General features: G+C 36.9%; 1 protein-coding gene across 2 annotated transcripts in view; it reads left to right on the forward strand.

Moving 5' to 3' along the window:
• klhl3 (kelch-like family member 3) overlaps positions 1-20,819 on the forward strand; it is a 29,092-nt gene extending 8,273 nt beyond the window's left edge. For both annotated transcript variants that reach the window (XM_030146104.1, XM_030146105.1), the window contains exons 6-15: positions 191-300; positions 3,492-3,608; positions 6,886-7,035; positions 7,216-7,333; positions 9,509-9,706; positions 12,020-12,121; positions 12,203-12,331; positions 16,132-16,272; positions 16,956-17,099; positions 19,285-20,819. In XM_030146104.1, the coding sequence (XP_030001964.1) occupies positions 191-300; positions 3,492-3,608; positions 6,886-7,035; positions 7,216-7,333; positions 9,509-9,706; positions 12,020-12,121; positions 12,203-12,331; positions 16,132-16,272; positions 16,956-17,099; positions 19,285-19,313 (1,238 nt within the window). In that variant the 3' untranslated portion in view covers positions 19,314-20,819. The remainder of the gene's footprint in view (positions 1-190; positions 301-3,491; positions 3,609-6,885; positions 7,036-7,215; positions 7,334-9,508; positions 9,707-12,019; positions 12,122-12,202; positions 12,332-16,131; positions 16,273-16,955; positions 17,100-19,284) is intronic.
• Positions 20,820-21,135: the final 316 nt, after the last annotated feature.

Raw genomic sequence — 21,135 nt, forward strand, 5'->3', positions numbered from 1 at the left:
TTGCGTTTTGAAGAAGGTCAGGAATAAAAGGAAAGACAAGAAAACATGACAGATTCTGGAAAATGAGTTTCTTGATTGTGTTTTGGATTGTAAAATTATAATGTATTTTCCATGAAAGTGTTAAGTTTATGGAAATACAGCTCATTAGTCAAACTGTGATGTTTATGAGGTTTGTGTTTGCGTCTCTCAGAGCAGCATTTTGCTGAGGTGGTGCAGGGGGAGGAGTTTCTGGGTCTCTCTCTACAGCAGGTCTGCAGCCTCATCTCCAGTGACAAACTCACAGTCTCCACTGAAGAGAAGGTCAGACTTCAACACTCAAACACACTTCAGTCCTAATTTTAAAACTGATTTTACTGTGATTGGATTTGTAGCTCTGGAAATTAAATATCCTGTCAGAGCTGTATATACACAGTATTACCTGACTTTTACAAGACAGAATAAACTCTGCTGAGGTTGTCATGAAACTGAGGGAAAAGTAAAAATACTCGCATCACATTTACTCTATAAACAAAATACTTTGAGGAATATCAGCACCGTCAATATGCAGATGAAATAAGCTTGTATCTGATCAGGTGACGTCTGCAGCAGAGGATACAGGTCAAATGAATCTGTAGGAGAATCAGTATGTTTTTCTTTTGTCGGATTAAAATGAATCAAAACTGTCCCAATGCAGCTGTTTTAATAAAGAAATAAAGTCGACATCATTTACTTCTGAATCATCTGCAAAATAGTTTTTCTGAAATTTAGCTGGGTGATACAACCTAAGATGATATTGCTAATTATTATAATAAATGTCAAATCCTTGTTTCTTTGCATTTTTTTCCACGTTTAAAGGGCAGTGTTTAGTCCGTTGAGGAAAGAAACTAATTATGTATGGTTTTATTGGTAAAAGACAAGATGAAACTGACCTAAAGACATAACATTAGGATAGAAACATACATGTAGTCTCTAATTAATGAATCTAGTACGTATTTTCCTTGTTTTGATTTTCAAAATATTAAAATTGTTAAGGAAAAATTATACTTTCTAAAGTGAAAAACTATTGTAGTTTTTAATATATTAGAATATATTAAATTAGATTCAGAAAATGGTTAAGATACAAGATACTGAAACTGTTTTATTTGACAATTTAAATGAAATAAATCCCTACAAAATGTGTCTTTCAATAAGCATAGCTGCTGATCTAAGGTAAATTATCACAATATGTTTATATTGTCATATAAAGTACATAGAACCTTCACATATAAACTTTCACAGCATTGTCTGAGATATAAGAATATTCTGTCAGATATGTCTCTCACTACATAAAAAAGCACAGGTACATAAAAGTATCCACATATAAATATTTGTTTTAGCCTCATTTCATGTATAAATGTGATTGAATAAAAAATGTAGACAGATTAACAGTGGGGTCAATAATTTTTACATAACAGGTTTTCTCCCAAATTGTTAAATTTAAAGCTTTTTGTAAAAGAAAATTTAGTTTTTCTTTATGTTTGTTTGTTTATTTCTATATTTAGAATTTGCATTAAAACCAAACAACTAAAGGATTATATAAAAGAAAGTCCAACATTCGAAAAGGAGCAGGATGAAGTTTAATTTATAATCTCCTACCCCCTTACCCCATCCTTCAACCTACCATACATTCCGACACAAAACACAAAATTGCTGAACATATCAAGGATAGATTGTCCATTTTGCCGCAGCATTTCAAATTAAAGTAAACTCTGTCCATGTTATTAAAATAGTTTTGGTTTAACTTAAGTTGCTGATAACATTGTGAAGTTTCTGCGGAGTCATTGAGCTACCAGCCTCTTCCTCACCTCCCATTAATACTATTATTACTGCGTCTTTGTTCCTGACGAGGGCGGCGCTCTCCGTGGAGCTGCTCCACAGGCCGACAGGAGGCGATCGGGTGTGAAAGAGTTAAGAAACAATGCGGTTGAAGCAGAAGGTGAAGGACAGGGTGTGGTGTCCTTACTGAAACCTGCGTTGGATAGAAACACGTGGAAAGCAGAAGTCTGACACCTTTTTGTTGTGCTGATGTCCTGCTGGGATCGTGAAGACCAGTACTGATTAGTCTTTTAATGTAAATGGAGGCAGTATTGACTTGCTTCACACTGAGTTAAATCACTGCCATTGAGAGGTGTGATGTGTCTTCTCAGGGTGCTTCACATGGATTCTTTCTCAGATCATTCAACATGTAAAACCTTTCTTCACTCACTTTTCTGACATCAGCAGGGGGTTCTACCTTCAACGGCCTTCCAAAACCATCTCTTACAGTCCGGTCGATGTGCAGTTTTTAGGTCTTTTCAGAGTTATAATTCTTTGGTCATGAAAATGGAGTAGATTGTGAAGTTTACTCTCCTGTTTTTGCCAAGTTGGATCAAACTTTTAAAGAAAGCGAGATGCAACTTCAATATTTTGGGGCTGAACTGTAAGAAAACTATGAAACGAATCCATCATGGAACTAATAAGCACTAGTACAAACGGTAGCCAGTTATTATTTATTGGAACTCTCCCAAACACTACAGTCGTGGAAAAAAAATATTAGGCTACCCCTTGTTTTCTTCAATTTCTTGTTCATTTTAATGCCTGGTACAACTAAAGGTACATTTGTTTGGACAAATATAATGATAGCAACAAAAATAGCTCGTAAGAGTTTAATTTCAGAGCTGATATCTATCCATTTTCCATGTTTTTTTTTTGATAATAACCAAAATCACTTCAGTTCTTGCATCAATAGCTATGGCATTGCACTGACAAAAACAGTTTTACACTTTTAGGCATTCTGTGTTTTCTTTTCTGTCTGTTTTAGTCACATGATACACACAGGGGTTGGTACTTGATTGCATAACCATTGTTTTTGATGACTTTAGATGGTCTAATAATTTTTTCCGCAACTGTATGTTATGATATGGTATGTGGATTTTTATTTTTACTTACAAAATCACAACAACAAGAATCTACAAATCACCAGAAATAAAGAAGTCATTAGCAAAAACCCAAACAAACCAAAAAAAAATACAATAGCCATGAGGGAAAAACAACCAAAAAAAAAAAAAGGATAGATGGCAATAGACAAGAACCAAGACAACAGACCAAAATCCTGAGGGGAAAAAAAAATGTAAATGTCAACGATACTTATATGGTTAAGTTTAACAAGATCTGACATGAGAACTCTGGGATTCAGATTTTCATTTTTATCCTTGTTTTATGGACTTCTATTCCAACATAAGCATGAAGTGGGTACATTATGGTCCTAAATGGTCTTAGAAAGGTTTATTTATTGCCTAAATCCTGGCACGTTGCATAATATTAATGCTTTTGTGTGGGGGTGAAATGAATGAAATGAATGAAAATTCCTCAGGTTCAGCATTTTCGACCAAAAATTAAGCCTCAGAAACATTATATTACTATCAACAAGTCGCTTTAACTTCCTATCACACTGTTGCCTCCTCATTGTGTGACTGTGTTCCATTTCTCTTCAGGTGTTTGAGGCAATGGTATCTTGGATAAAGCACGATAAGCCGGCGCGTCTGGAGTACATGCCCAAACTCATGGAACATGTCAGACTTCCACTGTTGTCCAGGGATTATCTAGTACAGGTAAAAAAAACAAAACAAAACATCTGTCTTTTGCTGTCTCCTTTGTTGTTTTGCACCTCCCTTTGATTATATCTTAAGGGAGTAATTGTTCATACACAATGTAGAAGCCATTAAGGAGTCTAAAATCCAATAATCTGTCTAAGAGATGAATTTGACAGGTCTTAATAATAATTAGATTTAGCGTTTGGTTGAAGCCTGTTTGAGAATAATGACTTCAAAGGCAGGAAGAAGAAGCTCATATTAGGAACTGAGGGTATAAAAGCACAAGTGTTGCGTAAGATGTCTGAGAAAACCAACAGTAAAACCTGCAATCACTCCATATTGCCATTGAGAAAAATCCAAGCCCAGCACAATGAGATGAGAAAAAGACGTCAAATTAATTATATCCTATGCATCAGAATTGCATTTATTCACCTTAAAAATGTGTTAAAAGTATTGAGATGTAACATATTGATGCCTGCAGGAACTCTGTAAGTCAGACTTCAATGTACAGTCAATGTAGTTCCACGGACAAGTTAAAGGAAACAAACTGATAATGTACAGAAGAGCATTAAATGGATAAAACACAGAGGCAACCTGTTTAAAAAAAAAAAAAAAAACGGGTCATAAATGTAAATGTTGTCGTAGTGCACTATGTTTTGTGTGTTTTAGGCAGAAATTTAAAAGATACCATTCATTTTCCTACAAATCAAAAAGGCATCATCAATTCAGAAATTTAGGAAAGATCTTGGCAATAGAGATCCAAAAAAAGTGAAGTGAAATAGTTGCAAAAAATGTGTTCATATATTACTTAACAAAAGATAATCATGAATTAAAGCTGCAAGCAGCATTGGGCGGGACCTCGCACCGGGCGTTCCGCCTCCCCCGCGATCTGCGTCCCGGGAATGTCCACACCTCAGCTCCACTCACACCTCTCCGTCCCCATACCAGTTCCCACCCTTTAGTGTCTGTCCTCCTTACATCTGTACAGAACACCAGCGACCCTCTGCTGAAACCACCATCACCTTTAAAATGACACTTTTATTTTGGAAACCCTACTGTGTGTATGTGCATTTGTTTTGTATGTGAGAGAAAGAATCAGTTTGAAAAATGAATTGAAATTGTATAAATAATTGAGCATTAAAGTGATGATTTCTCACATTTAAGGCTTTTATTTTGAAAAAACCCTATTGTGTGAGCATGTGTGTCTGTGAGAAAGAGTACTTTTGAATGAAGAAACATTGCACAAACAGTTGAGTGTTTGGTCATAAAAATGAAAAGAAGTTATGTAATAGAAATTTTGTATTATTGGTAATTAGGGTTTTATTTAGAAAAAATGTACTCAGTGTACTTTTGAATGTGTGCAAAATTTCCAATATCCAAAATACAATCCAGTAAAACCTGTTTTAAAATGGAGAAAGAAGAAAAAAAAAAAAAAAAAAAAAAAATTGGATTGTCTGGGATTTGAACCTGGGTCCTCTTGTTTCATAGGCAGCTACATGAACCACTGCACTAAGGACAGACACATACATCTGTGCACCAGGAAGAGTTTTATAGGGACTTTGTCATTGTTAAAAGTGAAAGTAAACATAGTCTTCAAAAAATCGCCATTATTCCATAACCGTAGGTCGGATCTGAAAAATCCTTTCACTTTTGGATTCTGCAGACTTGTGGGAATTTAATGAGGTATAACTTTTTATTCAAAGGTCTGAAATGACTAAGCAGTAATTGCAGAAACGTATAGTAACTTTCAAAGGCAGATTGCCAACTTCCTGTTGGAGTTAGCTCATGAGTGTCAGTGTAGGATTTGTCGGGCTCAATCAGACCAACATTTTGGCATTTGTTTCATGTTTCTACAACATTCCTACTGGCCGCTAGGGCAGATTTTGAGAGTTTTTTAGTACATAGGTGGCGCTACAGAGTTCATTTTGGCACCCAAGGGGTTAATTTTGATATTGAATGAAAGGGTTCACCAGCCATGACATACATGGCAAATTTGGTGAGTTTTGGAGCATGTTAAGGGGGTCAAATGGCAGTCTAAAGCCGAAAAAGTATGAAAATAAACAAATTGTTATAAATCAATAACCATACATCCTATCTCAAAATGTTTTGCATGTGAGCATTGTGGTGAGTCCTGTGAACGTGTAGATATGTCACATGTGGGGAAAAACTGCAAAATGAAAAATGAGTTTCAAACATCGCAACTTTGCTGGCTTGTAAAAAAGAAACTAAGACAGTTATGGAAAAGGTGTGAAATCGTTGTATTAAGGAGGGTTCACTCTATCTTTTGGCGCTATTTAGAAGTCAATACCACAAACGGTGTCATCGGAGTTAGTTTTAGAAATTTTATTTTGAAAGGCATATTGCGAAGTTCCTGTTGCAGATAGGTCATGAGTGTCAGTGGATGATTTGTAGAGCATGATCCAACAAAAATTTTGGCACTGGTTTCATGTCTGTACGACATTCCTACTGGCCACTAGGGCAGTTGCCGTTTTTTTCACATAGGTGGCGCTAGAGAGCCCATTTTGGCACCTATGGGGTTAATTTTTTCATTTTATCAAATTTTTCGCCAGGCCTGACATGTGTGCCAAATTTGGTGAGTTTTCGTGCATGTTCAGGGGGTCAAAATCCAGGTCAAAGTGGTGTGTGAATAATAATAATAATATAAAAACGAACGAAAAACAATAGGGCCTTGCTTGCAGGCAAGGCCTCTCACTGCGTGAGAGGGCCTTACCTTTCGGCTCGGTCCCTAATAATATAAAAACGAACGAAAAACAATAGGGCCTTGCTTGCAGGCAAGGCCTCTCACTGCGTGAGAGGGCCTTACCTTTCGGCTCGGTCCCTAATAATATAAAAACGAACGAAAAACAATAGGGCCTTGCTTGCAGGCAAGGCCTCTCACGCAGTGAGAGGGCCTTACCTTTCGGCTCGGTCCCTAACAAGCATCAGCAGATGACCAGCAGAAGAATCAGCCAAAGAAAACAAGAACGAGAGAAACCACTCAGACTACGGGTCAAAACAGTGTAGTTCTGCTCCTCCATTTTAAAAAAAAAAAAAAAAAAAAAAGAACGGGAATAAAGCAGCAGACTTTTAAAACAAAATACACCAGAAGTCTATGTAAGTCAGCCACAAACTCAGACTGTAGCTGATAAGGTTTGGAAAAACAGAGTATAGCAGAGTAAAGTATATTAACTTCCAAATATCAGTTTATAAAATCCAGAGTTCAAAGTGAAACTAAAACTGTATGTAGGTCAAAATGTTCCTGTAAAATCTAACTGAAATGTGCTGTTTCCTTCAGATTGTTGAGGAAGAGGCTTTGATAAAGAACAACAACACCTGTAAAGATTTTCTCATCGAAGCAATGAAGTATCACCTGCTGCCCGCCGACCAGCGACACCTGATCAAGACGGACAGGACGCGACCACGGACCCCCATCAGCATCCCCAAGGTCCACACACACTGAGTTTTTCATTAAATTGTTAAGCTTATGGAAATACAGCTCATTAGTCAAACAGTGCGATGTTTATGAGGTTTGTGTTGTTTGCGCTGAAACGGTATGATAAACAATCCCATATGAAGCCCTGCGCAGAAGCTAAATGTGTTGCTAACCTCCCCTCGGTGTGTGTAGGTGATGATAGTGGTGGGTGGTCAGGCTCCAAAGGCCATTCGCAGTGTGGAGTGTTACGACTTCCAGGAGGACAGATGGTACCAAGTGGCCGACCTGCCTTCAAGACGCTGCCGGGCAGGTCAGTTTATGAGCCAATAAATCTGAGGAGAGTGGATAAAGTAACATCAGTAGAACCAGCTGAATTAACATGAAAAATAACTGCTTTACAACAACGAGCACAGTGATAATATACAGTATATGTCTGTTAATTCTCTGGGTGGTGCTGATGAAGGTCTGGAGTTGGTCCCAGGGCACTGTCAGTGGCAGCTCAATGCTCCTAATGTGTGCTATGGGCTAATGCTAATTGCTAATGCTAATGCCAGTTGCTGTGTGTATTGGGGAGGGTAAAATACAAAGACTGAATTTCCCTATGGAGACAATAAAATGGGGTAACCTTTAACCTTTGAACCTTTAAACTGTTACTCTAAAGGTTTACGGCACATGGGTGAAAAAGAGCAACATGAGAAATGAGGAAAAAATGCTTCGGCAATCAGTTTTTTCAGTTTAAATTTAATTGAAGTTTAAATGCCTTAAAGTGAATTTTTACAACAGCAGTAGTAAATATTGTGTTTGAAAACCCAGTATTCATTTTCACATTTTGTAAAGACTTAAAAGTAGTTATCTTGAAGATTAAATGTGCCTCAAATGAGGTGAATCAGATCATAGTTATATTTTTTCAATAGTTTTTTTAAAAACTTGTATACAATATATGCAGCTTCAGCATCATGAAAAACTCTATTATTTGACTAAAGCTGCAGTTCTAGCCAGTTAAATATTAATTCATGAAGATCCTTTAGCTGTGGAGCTCTGGTGTTGTTTAATGTTTGTGTGCAGCAGGCATGTTCTCTCTGAGCTCCTGAACCTTCAGACGCATGTTTACCGTATGTGTTCTGTTCTGGTTTTTGGGTTTTTTTGTACAATATATTTATTGACTTTTTACTTTTTTCACGTTATTCAAACACATCAGACATACATAAACATTTAAACACACATACTTAACTTGTACCACGATATATTAGTTATGTGTCCCCCATAACAGTGGCAACAGAAATACTGTTAATGATAGAATTACAAGTAAAGGAAAAAAATAATAAAATAAATTAAAATAATAACAAGAAAAGCACTCGGAGAGCGCAGACCTCCACCAAGACAGATCTGTGCCCCCCCCCCGCGATCATCACCAAAATTTAATCATTTCTTCCTTGTACCAGTATCAACATTTCCTGAAAATTTCATGAAAATCCATCTGTAACTTTTTGAGTTATCCTGCTAACAAACAAACAAACACGCTAACAAACACACAGAGCAAAGCGATCACAATACCTCCTGGCAGAGGTAATAACGGATTAGATTTCTATAGCATTTTTCAAGACACCCAAAACGCTTTACATTATTGATCCATTATTTATTCACCGGCTGGTGGTGGTAAACTACATTTGTAGCCACAGCTGCCCTGGGGCAGGCTGACAGAAGTATGGCCCAAGGACACAACAGCACATGAACCACCAACCCTTCAGTTATTGGACGACCTGCTCTACCACCTGAGCCACAGCTGTCCCAAATAATAATAATGATCCTCATCATCCTCAAAAATCAAATAGACTGCATGTTTCCATCAGTTATGATGTTCATATATTGTTCCCAGAGTTTTTGAAAGTCTTTCATTTTTCCTTTTGAGTTATATGTTAGTCCTTCCAGTCCAGTACAGACAGACAGTTCCTTCAACCACACTGTTAATGCAGGAGCGTCCATCTTCTTCCAACACAGCACAATAGCCCTCCTGGTCTGAACAAATCCAACAATACAGAATGTTTCTGTGTACATAGAGATTGTTTTGAGTATATTCCAAGAACAGACAATTTGCCAACAGTGGTGTTAAAAGTCTCTATTCTGCTGTTGTTCATGGTTTATTGTTAAAGTCAGGAAAATCTGTAATTTTATTCAACAAAATTGTGAGTTTCATCTGTTACCTCTTTAATGGCATCTCCTTCACTGAACATAACATTCAGGATTATTTGTAGATATTGAAATGACATAACATGATTATATGCCACTGATGTTGGGAATAAAACTTTATTATTTTACCTTGTCTGTAAGCAACAACAGCATCTCCCATCATCCCACACTGTGTCACAACATCGTCTACATCAGAGTGTTTTATTATTGTTTCAACTGACAGACACCAAAGCTGTAGAAATGACACGCACTACATTTAACCACTATTTCACTCTGATTATCTGCTACCTGTCTCCAGGTGTGGTGTCGATGGCCGGTCGGGTGTTTGCAGTCGGAGGGTTCAACAGTTCACTACGGGAACGAACGGTCGATGTCTACGATGGAGGACAAGACCAGTGGAGCGCCGTGGCGAGCATGCAGGAGAGACGCAGTACTCTGGGCGCTGCAGTGTTGGGGGATTTACTGTACGCCGTGGGGGGCTTCAATGGAAGTATAGGTACGTTATGATAAACACAAAAGAAGAGTCTGTGAAGAAGAAGTGGTTTTTAAGTCCTTTTAGCTTTAGGTGCTCGTTATAGAAAGAGCTTTACTGTCTGCATCTCAATCAAAGATCACAAATCTATGAAGCTGTTGGATTTCCTGTCATCATTTTGGTTAATTTTATTATTACCCCGCCCCCCAAAGGGGAGGCAAGGAGTATTGTTTTTGGTTCGGTTTGTTTGTTTGTTTTTTTAACGCTTTAGCAGCAAAACTATTGGTTGAATTCATACCAGATTGGATTTATAGATTGCCAGTAAGCCAGAATAGATGTCATTACATTTTGGGAAAAGTAGGTCAAAGTTCAAATTTTTATTGTTTTTTTTTTTTTTTTTTTTATCTTCCCATTTACTTATAATGGGTGAAATACATGTGGGGAGCAGGGTTTGTTGTGCCTGGCACCACTTGGTTGTTAATACTATAACACAGGGGTGCTGAACACACAGCCTGTGGGCCAAAACCGGCCCACCAAAGGGTCCAGTCTGGCCCGTGGGATGAATTAGTGAAATTCAAATATTACACTGAACATATTAACAATCAAAGATGTCCAGATTACTTTAGTTCAGGGTCCACATTCAGACCAATCCAATCTCAAGCAGGTTGGACCACTAAAATGCTATCATAATAACCTACAGATAATGACAACTTCAAAATTTTCTCTTTTTTTATTATAAACAAAAGGAAAATTACATGGAAATCTACAAAGTATTCTTTCACAAATAATGTGAGTAACCTGAACAAATATGAACAACCTGAAATGTCTTAAGAAAAATAAGTGCGATTGTATCAATATTCGGCCTGTTACTAAATGTTTTGTGTATTTTTAGATCCACGGTGATGTATACGTTTTAATTAACGTGTGTAATTGAAATCTGAGACTTGATATTGTTGAAATTACACATATTTTTCATGAGAAATTTCAGGTTGTTCATGATGTTCAGATTTTTTATAGGATACATAAACATTTTCATACTGTAATTTTACTTTTTTCACAATTATTTTACTGGTCCATCCCATTTTGAGATCATATTGGGCTGAATGTAGCCCCTGTACTAAAATGAGTTTGACATCCATGCTGTAACATATCCGTTCATACACAAGTCAGTTTATAAAAATAGATCTGTGTCAGTCAGGACTCTGAGGTCCATCCACAGAGAAACATCTGATTAAAAATGGACATATTCAGTCAAAAATCTGCAAGTGTGAGCAGCAAAACGAGCAAACAGATGAGACTTCCTGTGGATTAGTTTGAGAGAGAGCTGAGGGCTGATCTGGTGACTCTCCAGGGAACATTATCTGAATGTTTTCTCTCCTTTATCACCACCTGAGGGCGAGCAGATACAATTGCTTGAACTCGCACAACCCCCACAACTACAGTAATGTCAGTAAACATAGCAGCCATTTTCTTCATTTAACACATTACCAGGTGAATGTAAAACATTTAGCCTCCTGGACTGAAGCGAGCTACTCTAACACAAAAGTGTCAAACATGCGCCCATGGACCAAAACCGGCCCGCCAAAAGTTCAAATCCAGTGCAAAAATTACATTGAAGATATTTACAGTCAAGGATGTTGAACTCGTTTTAGTTCAAGGGTCACATACAAGTAAAATAATAGCATAAAAACCTATAAATAATGACAACTACAAAATATTTGTCTTTGTTTTCGTGCAAAAAAATAACATTAAATTATGAAAATCTTTACATTAACAATAAAATGTGAATAACCTGAACAAATATGAATAACCTGCAATGTCTAAAGAAAATTAAATGCAATTTTAACAATATTCTGCCTGTCACTAAATGTTTTGTGCCTTTTGCAGATCTGATCTGTAATGCACATGTATAAATGATAAGTAGAGGCATATTATTGTTAAAATTAATTTTCGTAAGAAATGTAAGTTTTGCAGGTTATTCAAATTTTTTTGTGTTTGGATAGTTTGTGAATGTAAATATTTTCATAATTTAATGTTTTCTTTGCACTAAAACAAAGACAAAAATTTGGAGTTGTCATTATTCATAAGTTATGATGTTATTATTTTACTGGGCTGAATGCGGCCCCTGAAAGAAAATGAGTTTGACATCCCGGTTCTAACCCATTAAAGCAGTTTTTTTTTTTTTTTTGCTAGAATATTTTTATTGAGGTTTACAGTCATGAAAGCACAGCATTCACTTCAATCACCCTTTACCCTCCTTTACATTTCATTAAAGCATCTACACCTGTTTACCAGCTTGTAACAAACTCTCCTCCTCCTTTTTCTCTCTGTCCTCAGGTTTGTCGACAGTTGAGGCCTACAACCATAAAAATAACAAGTGGCTTTATGTGTCCTCTATGAACACCCGACGCAGCAGTGTCGGCGTTGGAGTGGTTGATGGTAAGATTTGGTCAGATGCAGTTGTAGGTTTGTCTGTGTTTATGTATTTGTGTTTTAATGACCTCCTCTGTGTGTTTGTAGGTAAACTGTACGCAGTTGGAGGTTACGATGGTGCATCCCGGCAGTGTCTCAGTACAGTCGAAGAATACGACCCGGTCACGGACCAGTGGTGTTACGTAGCCGACATGAGCACACGGCGAAGTGGAGCAGGTAGTCAACTCAGCAACATATTCAACATGAGGAAACTGAAAAAAACAAACAAACAAAAAAAATAAAACAATAGTCAATCTACACAAACTGCTGATATTTAGATTTAATTACAATACAGCCACGTCTGCACTTTGTTCTAAGCACAGTAACCAGTAGAGATCATCTGAATATGTGTGATAAAGGTTATATAAATCATTGTTGTTTTATTATTTATTAATCTTGAAATTATTTTGACTCTTACTAATTAATTATAATAATATTTTGCATTTATAAAGCACTTTTCATTCAACAGAATCTCAAAGTGCTACAGAGAGAAACAAAGTGCAACATTAAACGTAATAAAATACTACATTAAAAATAAAATACACTGAACAAAAATATAAACGCACCACTTTTGTTTTTGCTCCCATTTTTCATGAGCTGAACTCAAGGATCTAAAACTTTTTTTGTGTACACACAAGGTTTATTTCTCTCAAATATTGTTCACAAATCTGTCTAAATTTGTGTTAGTGAACACTTCTTCTTTGCTGAGATAATCCATCCACCTCACAGGTGTGGCATATCAAGATGCTGATTAGACAGCATGATTTTTGCACAGGTGTGCCTTAGGCTGGCCACAATAAAAGGCCACTCCAAAATGTGCAGTTTTATCACACAGCACAATACCACAGATGTCACAAGTTTTGAGGGAATATGCAATGGTCATGCTGACTTCAGGAATCTCCACCAGAGCTTTTGCCTGTGAATTGAATGTTCATTTCTCTACCATAAGCCATCTCCAAAGCTGTTTCAGAGAATTCATGAAGAAGACTGTGCGAGGAAAATGGTGGTCACACCAAATACTGACTGGTTTTCTGACCCCCCTGGACCACCCAATACAGTAAAAGTGCACATTTTAGAGTGGCCTTTTATTGTGGCCAGCCTAAGTCACACCTGTGCAATAATCCTGCTGTCTAATCAGCATCTTGATATGCCACACCTGTGAGGTGGATGGATTATCTCAGCAAAGGACAAAGGAGAAGTGCTCACTAACACAGATTTAGACAAATTTATGAACAATATTTGAGAGAAATAAGCCTTTTGTGTACACAGAAAAAGTTTTAGATCTTTGAGTTCAGCTCATGAAAAATGGGAGCAAAAACAAAAGTGGTGCGTTTATATTTTTGTTCAGTGTACTAAATATATGTAATTGAGTAATAGTTTCTTTGGGAGAATGGAGACAAATGATGTAAATAACACTGGTCTCCAAGTAAAATGCCTCCAGAAAAAAAATAGCAAAGCTTTACCAAGTTTGAGTCACTAAACAAACATTAAGTCAAACATTCTGGTTGGCTGTGGTTTCTGAAATACTGGGTGTCCCATAAGTCTCCATACATAGGAGACATACTACATTCCATGGTTCTAACATGTATTCCTTTATATTACTTTATAGTTCTTCAGCAGTGGAGGACACGCATTGAAATGTGTTCCCGACAAAATGGCAGTCATATAGAGCATATTATATAAATAAAAATGGTTTATGTCAAGAAACGTTTATTTTTCCTATGTATGGAGACTGTACAGTCTTGGGTTAAAGTATGAAGTTTTGAGAATTATCGAGAGAATGGGTTTTACTCGAAAGGAAACTTCAATCTCTGAGGCAGATGATGTTTGAAAAATTGCAGATGAGTGTAATCAGTCTCCAGTGTGTTAAAATCACCTTTCTCTTTCATCCGCTAATGTAAGCCAGGATGTCCACAGATCATTACAAAGTTTTAAATGTGATTGTCCTCAATTAAGGCCTTAATTATCCTTGATAATTAATCCTTAAATCGGACACTCAAAGCTCTAAAAAATTCCACAGGCACAGAATTTAGACTGGCAACTGACTATTAATGAAACACGCACGATTAGAGGATTAATGATAAAATACATAAGAGTAGAAAAATAATTAGCCACATGCTTTGAAATGAATAAACCAGAAAAAGTGGATGAAGTTGGAAATTGTTGATGTAGATGGAATGGAATGTGTACGGTTTTAAAGGAAATTGAGTTTTAGAACCATGGATTTTTTTTTTTTTTTTAGGAGACAGAACATACACTGATGAGAAAAAGCACATTTCATTTGATTAAACCATAGGTGTCAAACATGTGGCCCGGCGACCAAAACTGGCCCGCCAAAGGGTCCATTCTAGCCCAAGGGATGAATTTGTGAAATGCAAAAATCACACTGAAGATATTGTTGGTCAATGTCCAAAATGTCCAAATCATTTTAATTCAAGTTCCGCATTTAGACCAGATTCAATCTCAAGTGGATCGGACAAGTCCAATAATAGCATAATTATACAGGGTGTCCCATAAGTCTCCATACGTAGGAGACATAATACATATGGTTCTAACATGTATTTCTTTATATTTCTTCTTTATAGTTCTTCAGCAGTGGAGGACACGCATTGAAATGTGTTCCTGACAAAATGGCAGTCATATAGAGCATATTACATAAAATAAAAATGGTTTATGTCAAGAAACATTTATTTTTCCTATGTATGGAGACTTATGGGACACCCTGTATATACACGATGACAACTCCAAATGTTTCTCTTTGTTTTAATGTGAAAAAGTAAAATTACCTGATGAAAATTTTTACAATTAGAAATGATCTCGTCAAAAAAATGTGAATAATCTAAACAACCTAAAAATAAGTGCAATTTTAACAATATTCTGCCTGTTACTAAATGTTTTGTGCCTTTGTAGTTCCACTGTGATCTGTAAGTTATAATGCTCTTGTAAATGAGAAGCTGAGGCGTAACATTAGTAAAACTGCACTTTTACTTTTTTAAAACAAAGAGAAACATTTTGAGTTTTTATTCATAGGTTATTACGTTATTTTACTGGTCCGGCCCACTTGCGATCAAATTTGGCTGTATGTGGGCCCTGAACTGAAATGAGTTTGACACCCCTACCGACTGAAACCTTAACCAACACATGGAGAAACAGCACCCCCCTGTGGATATATATGGTATTGTCTGCATTTTCCCTCCATTTGAAAGAAACCCAACAAAGAGGGTTTTCAGTTTTTAGTATTTATTTATTTATTTATTTAATCACAGGATGGTGTGTGCTGGCATTAGTTACAAAGAACAAGATGTGTCCACCAGATTTAGCAGAGAAGCTAATTTCCATCTGTTGTCCTGGACAAACAATCAACATAATAAAACATCACATGGATTACAAAGTATATTTACATTTATGCATTTGGCAGACGTTTTTTTTTTTTTTTTTTTCCAAAGTGACTTACAGGGGAAGATTAACAATTAAGCTCTTTCTCTCCACTTCTTTTGTAAAGCACCTTAAAACAACCACAGTGGACTAAAGTGCTGTACAGAAGAATAAGTAAAAACCAAAATAAAATAATGAAATACAAAAAGTCATAAAAACAGCTGTACAATTTAAAAACAGTATTGTACAGAAAAATAAAAAAAAAGCAAAATGACAGAATAAAATGAAAGAATAGATTAAAAAGACATAAAAACAGCTGTACAATTTATTAAAAAAACACCAAAAAAACAGCAAAATAAAAACACCAATACCAAAGTACTAATATACTGGAAGAAAACCAGTAAACAATGACAGATATAGGAAATATGTTCAGGCTGAACGGTTACAGCCAAGTACATAAAAAGCAGCTTACAATTACCTAATTAAACTTTATTTTACTTTATTACAAAGTAAAAATAAGCATGGGTCCTTAAAAGCCAGCATCAGTCCTAATGTTCCATCAGTCCTTGGAGTCTGTGGTTCACACTGTGTTTTTGATCCAGGTGTGGGAGTGCTGGGGGGCCAGCTGTACGCTGCCGGGGGACACGACGGCCCTCTGGTGAGGAAGAGCGTGGAGGTGTTTGACCCACAGACCAACACATGGAGACTGGTCTGTGACATGAACATGTGTCGACGAAACGCAGGTCAGACACACAGATACTGGTCTGTTATTTAACTACTCTTTAAGGGCTCATCGACAGCCAGAGACTTAAAATATTCAGTCAATTTAACGTAGTTTGATTCACTTACTGATATGAGGAGGGAGATTTTACGTCATTAAGCTATGTAATTAAATATTTACATTCTAGATGTTTTTAATGTAATGAAATATTCAGGTTCAGGTTACTTTATTTGTACCCTTTTTTTGTTTTTTGGGCCGATATATAGATCTTTTTTCAATATCAGCCTTAATTTTTTTTTTTTTTTTTGAAAGCTGATATTTGATCAGTAGTAAAAATGTTATAAGATATTTGATCAGGCACCTGTGTGGGCAGCACCTGAAGTTAAGTAAACGTTAAAAGAGTACTATGTGTATTAATAATTTCATTAATATTCCTGCATAAAAGTCATAATTATCTGAGTGTTTCAATTATATTTTACCGTCAATGTGCTTTAAAAAAAAAAAAATTTGGCCTCAAAAATTGGCTGTAGATATTGGCCATCAGCTGACCAAATTTTTAAAAAAATCGGCATCGACCTTAGAAAAACCCATTTTGATCGACCTCTAGTTTAAAACCCATTCGATACCTGCATAAATATAAGATAAATTAATAAATAATACATTTTCTATTAATATATTTATTGATTATATTCTTTGTTTCTCCAGGAGTCTGTGCCATCAACGGGTTGTTGTATGTGATTGGAGGAGACGACGGTTCCTGTAATCTGTCCTCAGTGGAGTTTTACAACCCCACCACAGATAAATGGAGCCTCATTCCCACAAACATGAGCAACGGACGCAGCTACGCAGGTGAGTCACACCTGAACAGGAAACGGATCAACGGGAACAGGTCTACACTGGGGTCACAGGTTACTATTTACCCTGTTACATTGGATCCTTTTTATTACTTTCTTATCAAATTGATCCGTAAACCTGAAAGGCCCTCAGTGACTGCAGTAAAGGTCAAAGTCCACCGTAACAGACTGTAGATGCTTGGATGTGACAGATTAGAGGTGATGCTAATTCAACAGAACAGAGTCTGTAAGATCTTACCCTGGATGGCGTTTCACTAAAATTTGCTTCCGTGGAACCTGTGACATCCATAAATCTGCCAAAAGGGCATGAAAAGGTGAGAAGATTAAGAGAAACACAATAAATTTGATATTCTACATAGAAGGTTTGCACTTAAAGGAATATACTCGCAACACTCTGATTATAAACTGTAATTTATTTATATGTTCATTTGTCACTGCAGTGGATTACATTCACATAGATTATTCTATTTAATTTTTGGCCGTTCAGTTAATTTATTTAACAGCAGAACATGTAAAGATTTGTATTGACATGTGTCCTGAGTGACATGATCTGGTGAACGGCCTAAAGTGTTTGTTCACACTGTTAGAATGAGTGAACACTGATAATATCAGATCTATATGTTTAATAGCTAAAGAAATAAGATAATCTATCACCCAAATATAATACAGCCTTGGTTTTTAAGTGTAACAGACTGGTTTTATAATGTTTCTTTGCAAATTTCATTAACTGTGGGACTGTTTTATGTTTTGTTGTCTGTTACTGCATGACGTGATGCTTTAAATCAATCCATTCACCTAAAATATTGATAACGTTCTCTATTCTATTATTGATGCTCTTGTATCACGTATACTTTACATCTTAAAGCTCATAACACATGCATTTCTACCAGATTATGTGAACTGTGAGTATTCTGTTTTTCAGATAACAGAGGATCAGAATGTAGTTCTGTTCTGTGTAGTTCACATTCAGCATTTCTGTTCTGACTGAGAGAATAGAATAGAATAGAATAGAATAGAATAGAATAGAATAGAATAGCCTTTATTGCCTTTGTGTACACAAGGAAATTAGGAGTGATACTCCAGTCAGTGCAACGTTATGAATAAAACACCAATACTTCAGAAAACAAGAATAGAGCGATTCTAAAATTACGAAAACTAAAAATAAGATAAGAAAATAGAATATAGAAGTTTACAAAATAAGAATAAAGCCAAGTAGAATAAAAAATAAAGAATAGACAATATTTACAATATTATCTATGAAAACAGCATGTACAGTATATCTATGAACTCAAGATATAAAATAGTACATTAATATTTTGATAAATTTTGCATTGTTAATACAAAACAGTTAATTATTGCATGACTTATTTCACAGAATTCACTTTTTGCAGAGTTATTGCACATTATTGGAAGTGATTGTACAGGAAGAAACTCCATAGTTCTTACTTTTACAGTTTATTGTGAGGACAGGTCTTGGGAAGAACCTGTCTCTGCTACTCTGTCTGTGAACATGTCCGTCCCATTGGACCTGAATGTGTCCTGAGGACGTTCACACTTTTTTATTTATTTTTTTTTAATTTAACCTTTATTTAACCAGAAAGTCCCTTGAGATGAAATCTCTTTTTTGAGGGAGACCTGACCAAGAGGCACATCAGTACAATACAAATGAAGTAACAGAGTATAAAGCTACATACAATTAAGACAACATAAAATGACTAAAAACATAAAAGCTAAAAACCAGTCACACACTTCTGTTAGACAGTTTGACAGAAGAGATTTGAATTCACCCAAGATAATGAAATGCTGAAGCTGAAGTGAGTTTTGCAAATTGCTCCATGAGCAAGGTCCATTGTAGGAAAAAGCTGTTTTACCAAGTTCAGAGTGAACTCTGGGGACTCTAAGGAGGAGCCGATGTGATGAGCGGGAGTTGTATCCACTGGTGGATGGAGACAGGAGGCGACAAAGATATGGGGGTAGTTTGCCCAATGCAGCCTTGTAGATAAATCCAAGCCGGTGCTGCTGCCTCCTGAGCCTTAGTGAAGGCCATGAGACCAGAGCATACAGCTCACAGTGATGGGTCCTGAATGCAGGATTGAATGCAGAATCACTTTGCTTTAGATTCAGTCACGTCTGAGCAGGAACGTTATCTGGCACCATCATATCTCCTTTTTCTCCTGTAGGAGTCGCAGTGATCGATAAACCTCTATGACCGAGGTTCTCCTCCATCGGCCCCACGTCAACATCCAGAGTCACTGAGACGCCGACGTCTGACGCTCTGCAGACAAACAGAGACTGAACGGACGAGACGCCGTCTGTCTCGGGCTGACGGAGTGGACCAGGACATGGACGTGGTTTCCACAGCTCCACTCTGCTGCTCTGATGTTCTCCAGCCTTTGTGGCTCCTGACCTTTAAGGGGAACGTCCCAGGAAAAGGCCTCGTCTCAGTGAAACCTTCTGAAATGCCAAGCACAAAACGAAACCGTTCCCTCAGAGGACGGATCTAACGGAATCAGACCGAACGGCCCAGAGGCGGCGCTCGGCTGCCTCGGACCAGACGGGAACATTTTTTTCATCAGCTGACTGGTTCCCAGAGCGGCCGCCGTCAGGATGTTCACAGTGTTGCTGCAATAACGGTGATTTTGCAACACTTGCCTGTGATTGGCTGTTTCTGTTTTCCAAATTCCTGGAAACCCAGCAGTGCCACGGGAGCCTTTTTTTTTTTTTTTTTTTAAATAATGAGACTTGCCACAGCTTCCAGAATAGAATCATCCTCTGGCATCTACGCAGCGGGTCGGAGCCAAGTCGTCTGAGTCTGAGGTGGCAGCTTCACAGAGGATCTATTCTCCATCTGGACCTGAAGAGGATTCACAGAATGTACAAAGCCTCTTCTATGCAAATGATTCTATTTAATGTTTGAGACGGTTCTGAAGAGGCTGCGCTCCACCGGCCCAGTGTCGGACCCAGGCCGGTGGACTCTGTTATGAACACACTACTGATGCACTGAACACTTGCACTGACTGATCCAGATGCAGACCCGGTCCCTGCTGGTCTCTGTCGGCCAGAAAAACCGGATCCCAGACCTGCTGTCAGACAGACGGCCCATCGGCTGTCGGTCCTACTGATCACACCCACGGCTGCGTTTACATGCACAGAATTATCCGACTTTTACACTTAATCTGAAAAAGACAGTATTCAAATGGAAATGAATATTCTACTGATTCCTGTTTGGAGGATTCTCATGAATATTGTACAAGATAAAGCAAAAAAACACATCAATTCTATCCAATTTCACTCTTAAATTCTCATCATTGTGCACATTTTTAAAGTATTTTCATACATAATTACACATATAGGATGAAAATAAATGGATTTATGGCACATTTTTAATTAGAAATGTGCAAAACAACTCAAATATTTTTGATAATGATAGTGTCACCATAACATTTTAATGTAGATATTGATCTAATCTTCAAAGCATTAAATTGTTAAAACGCAGGAAGCTGCAGATTACGATTCCATTTTCCTCATATTGTTGGATAACATGTACAATTTCACTAAATGATACAGTTTTAAACCAATCGACATCATTTTCATAGAATAAACTGAGGATTCATTTTGCCAAATTGACTTTGAGATTATTTTTTTCCCTGCAGATTCTTTATTGTTATGAATTAGTAGAAATACTATTTACTGTGCCACATCATGGACTCATATACTGATTGAAAATGTTACTGCTAGTCTCTTTTCCATTGGACATCTGCGCAAAACTTTACCGATATTTACTAAATGTCGAAAAAACAGAAGTGCATAATGTCAGTTTTTCCATTAAATCACAAATGCGATGATTTGTTTATTTATTATTGCAAGATGACACGAGAAGTCATTCCATTAACGTGGTGACGAACGTAAATATCATGTTGATTTACAGATATATTCACTATTATTATATATTACCCCTCTATCTTGTACTAAATTTAAAAAATGATTCAGTTTCCTGGTGTGTCCACAAATACCGCACCATGTTTCTGTTA

This window comes from Sphaeramia orbicularis, chromosome 10, assembly GCF_902148855.1.
Source record: "Sphaeramia orbicularis chromosome 10, fSphaOr1.1, whole genome shotgun sequence".
Lineage (NCBI taxonomy): Eukaryota > Metazoa > Chordata > Actinopteri > Kurtiformes > Apogonidae > Sphaeramia > Sphaeramia orbicularis.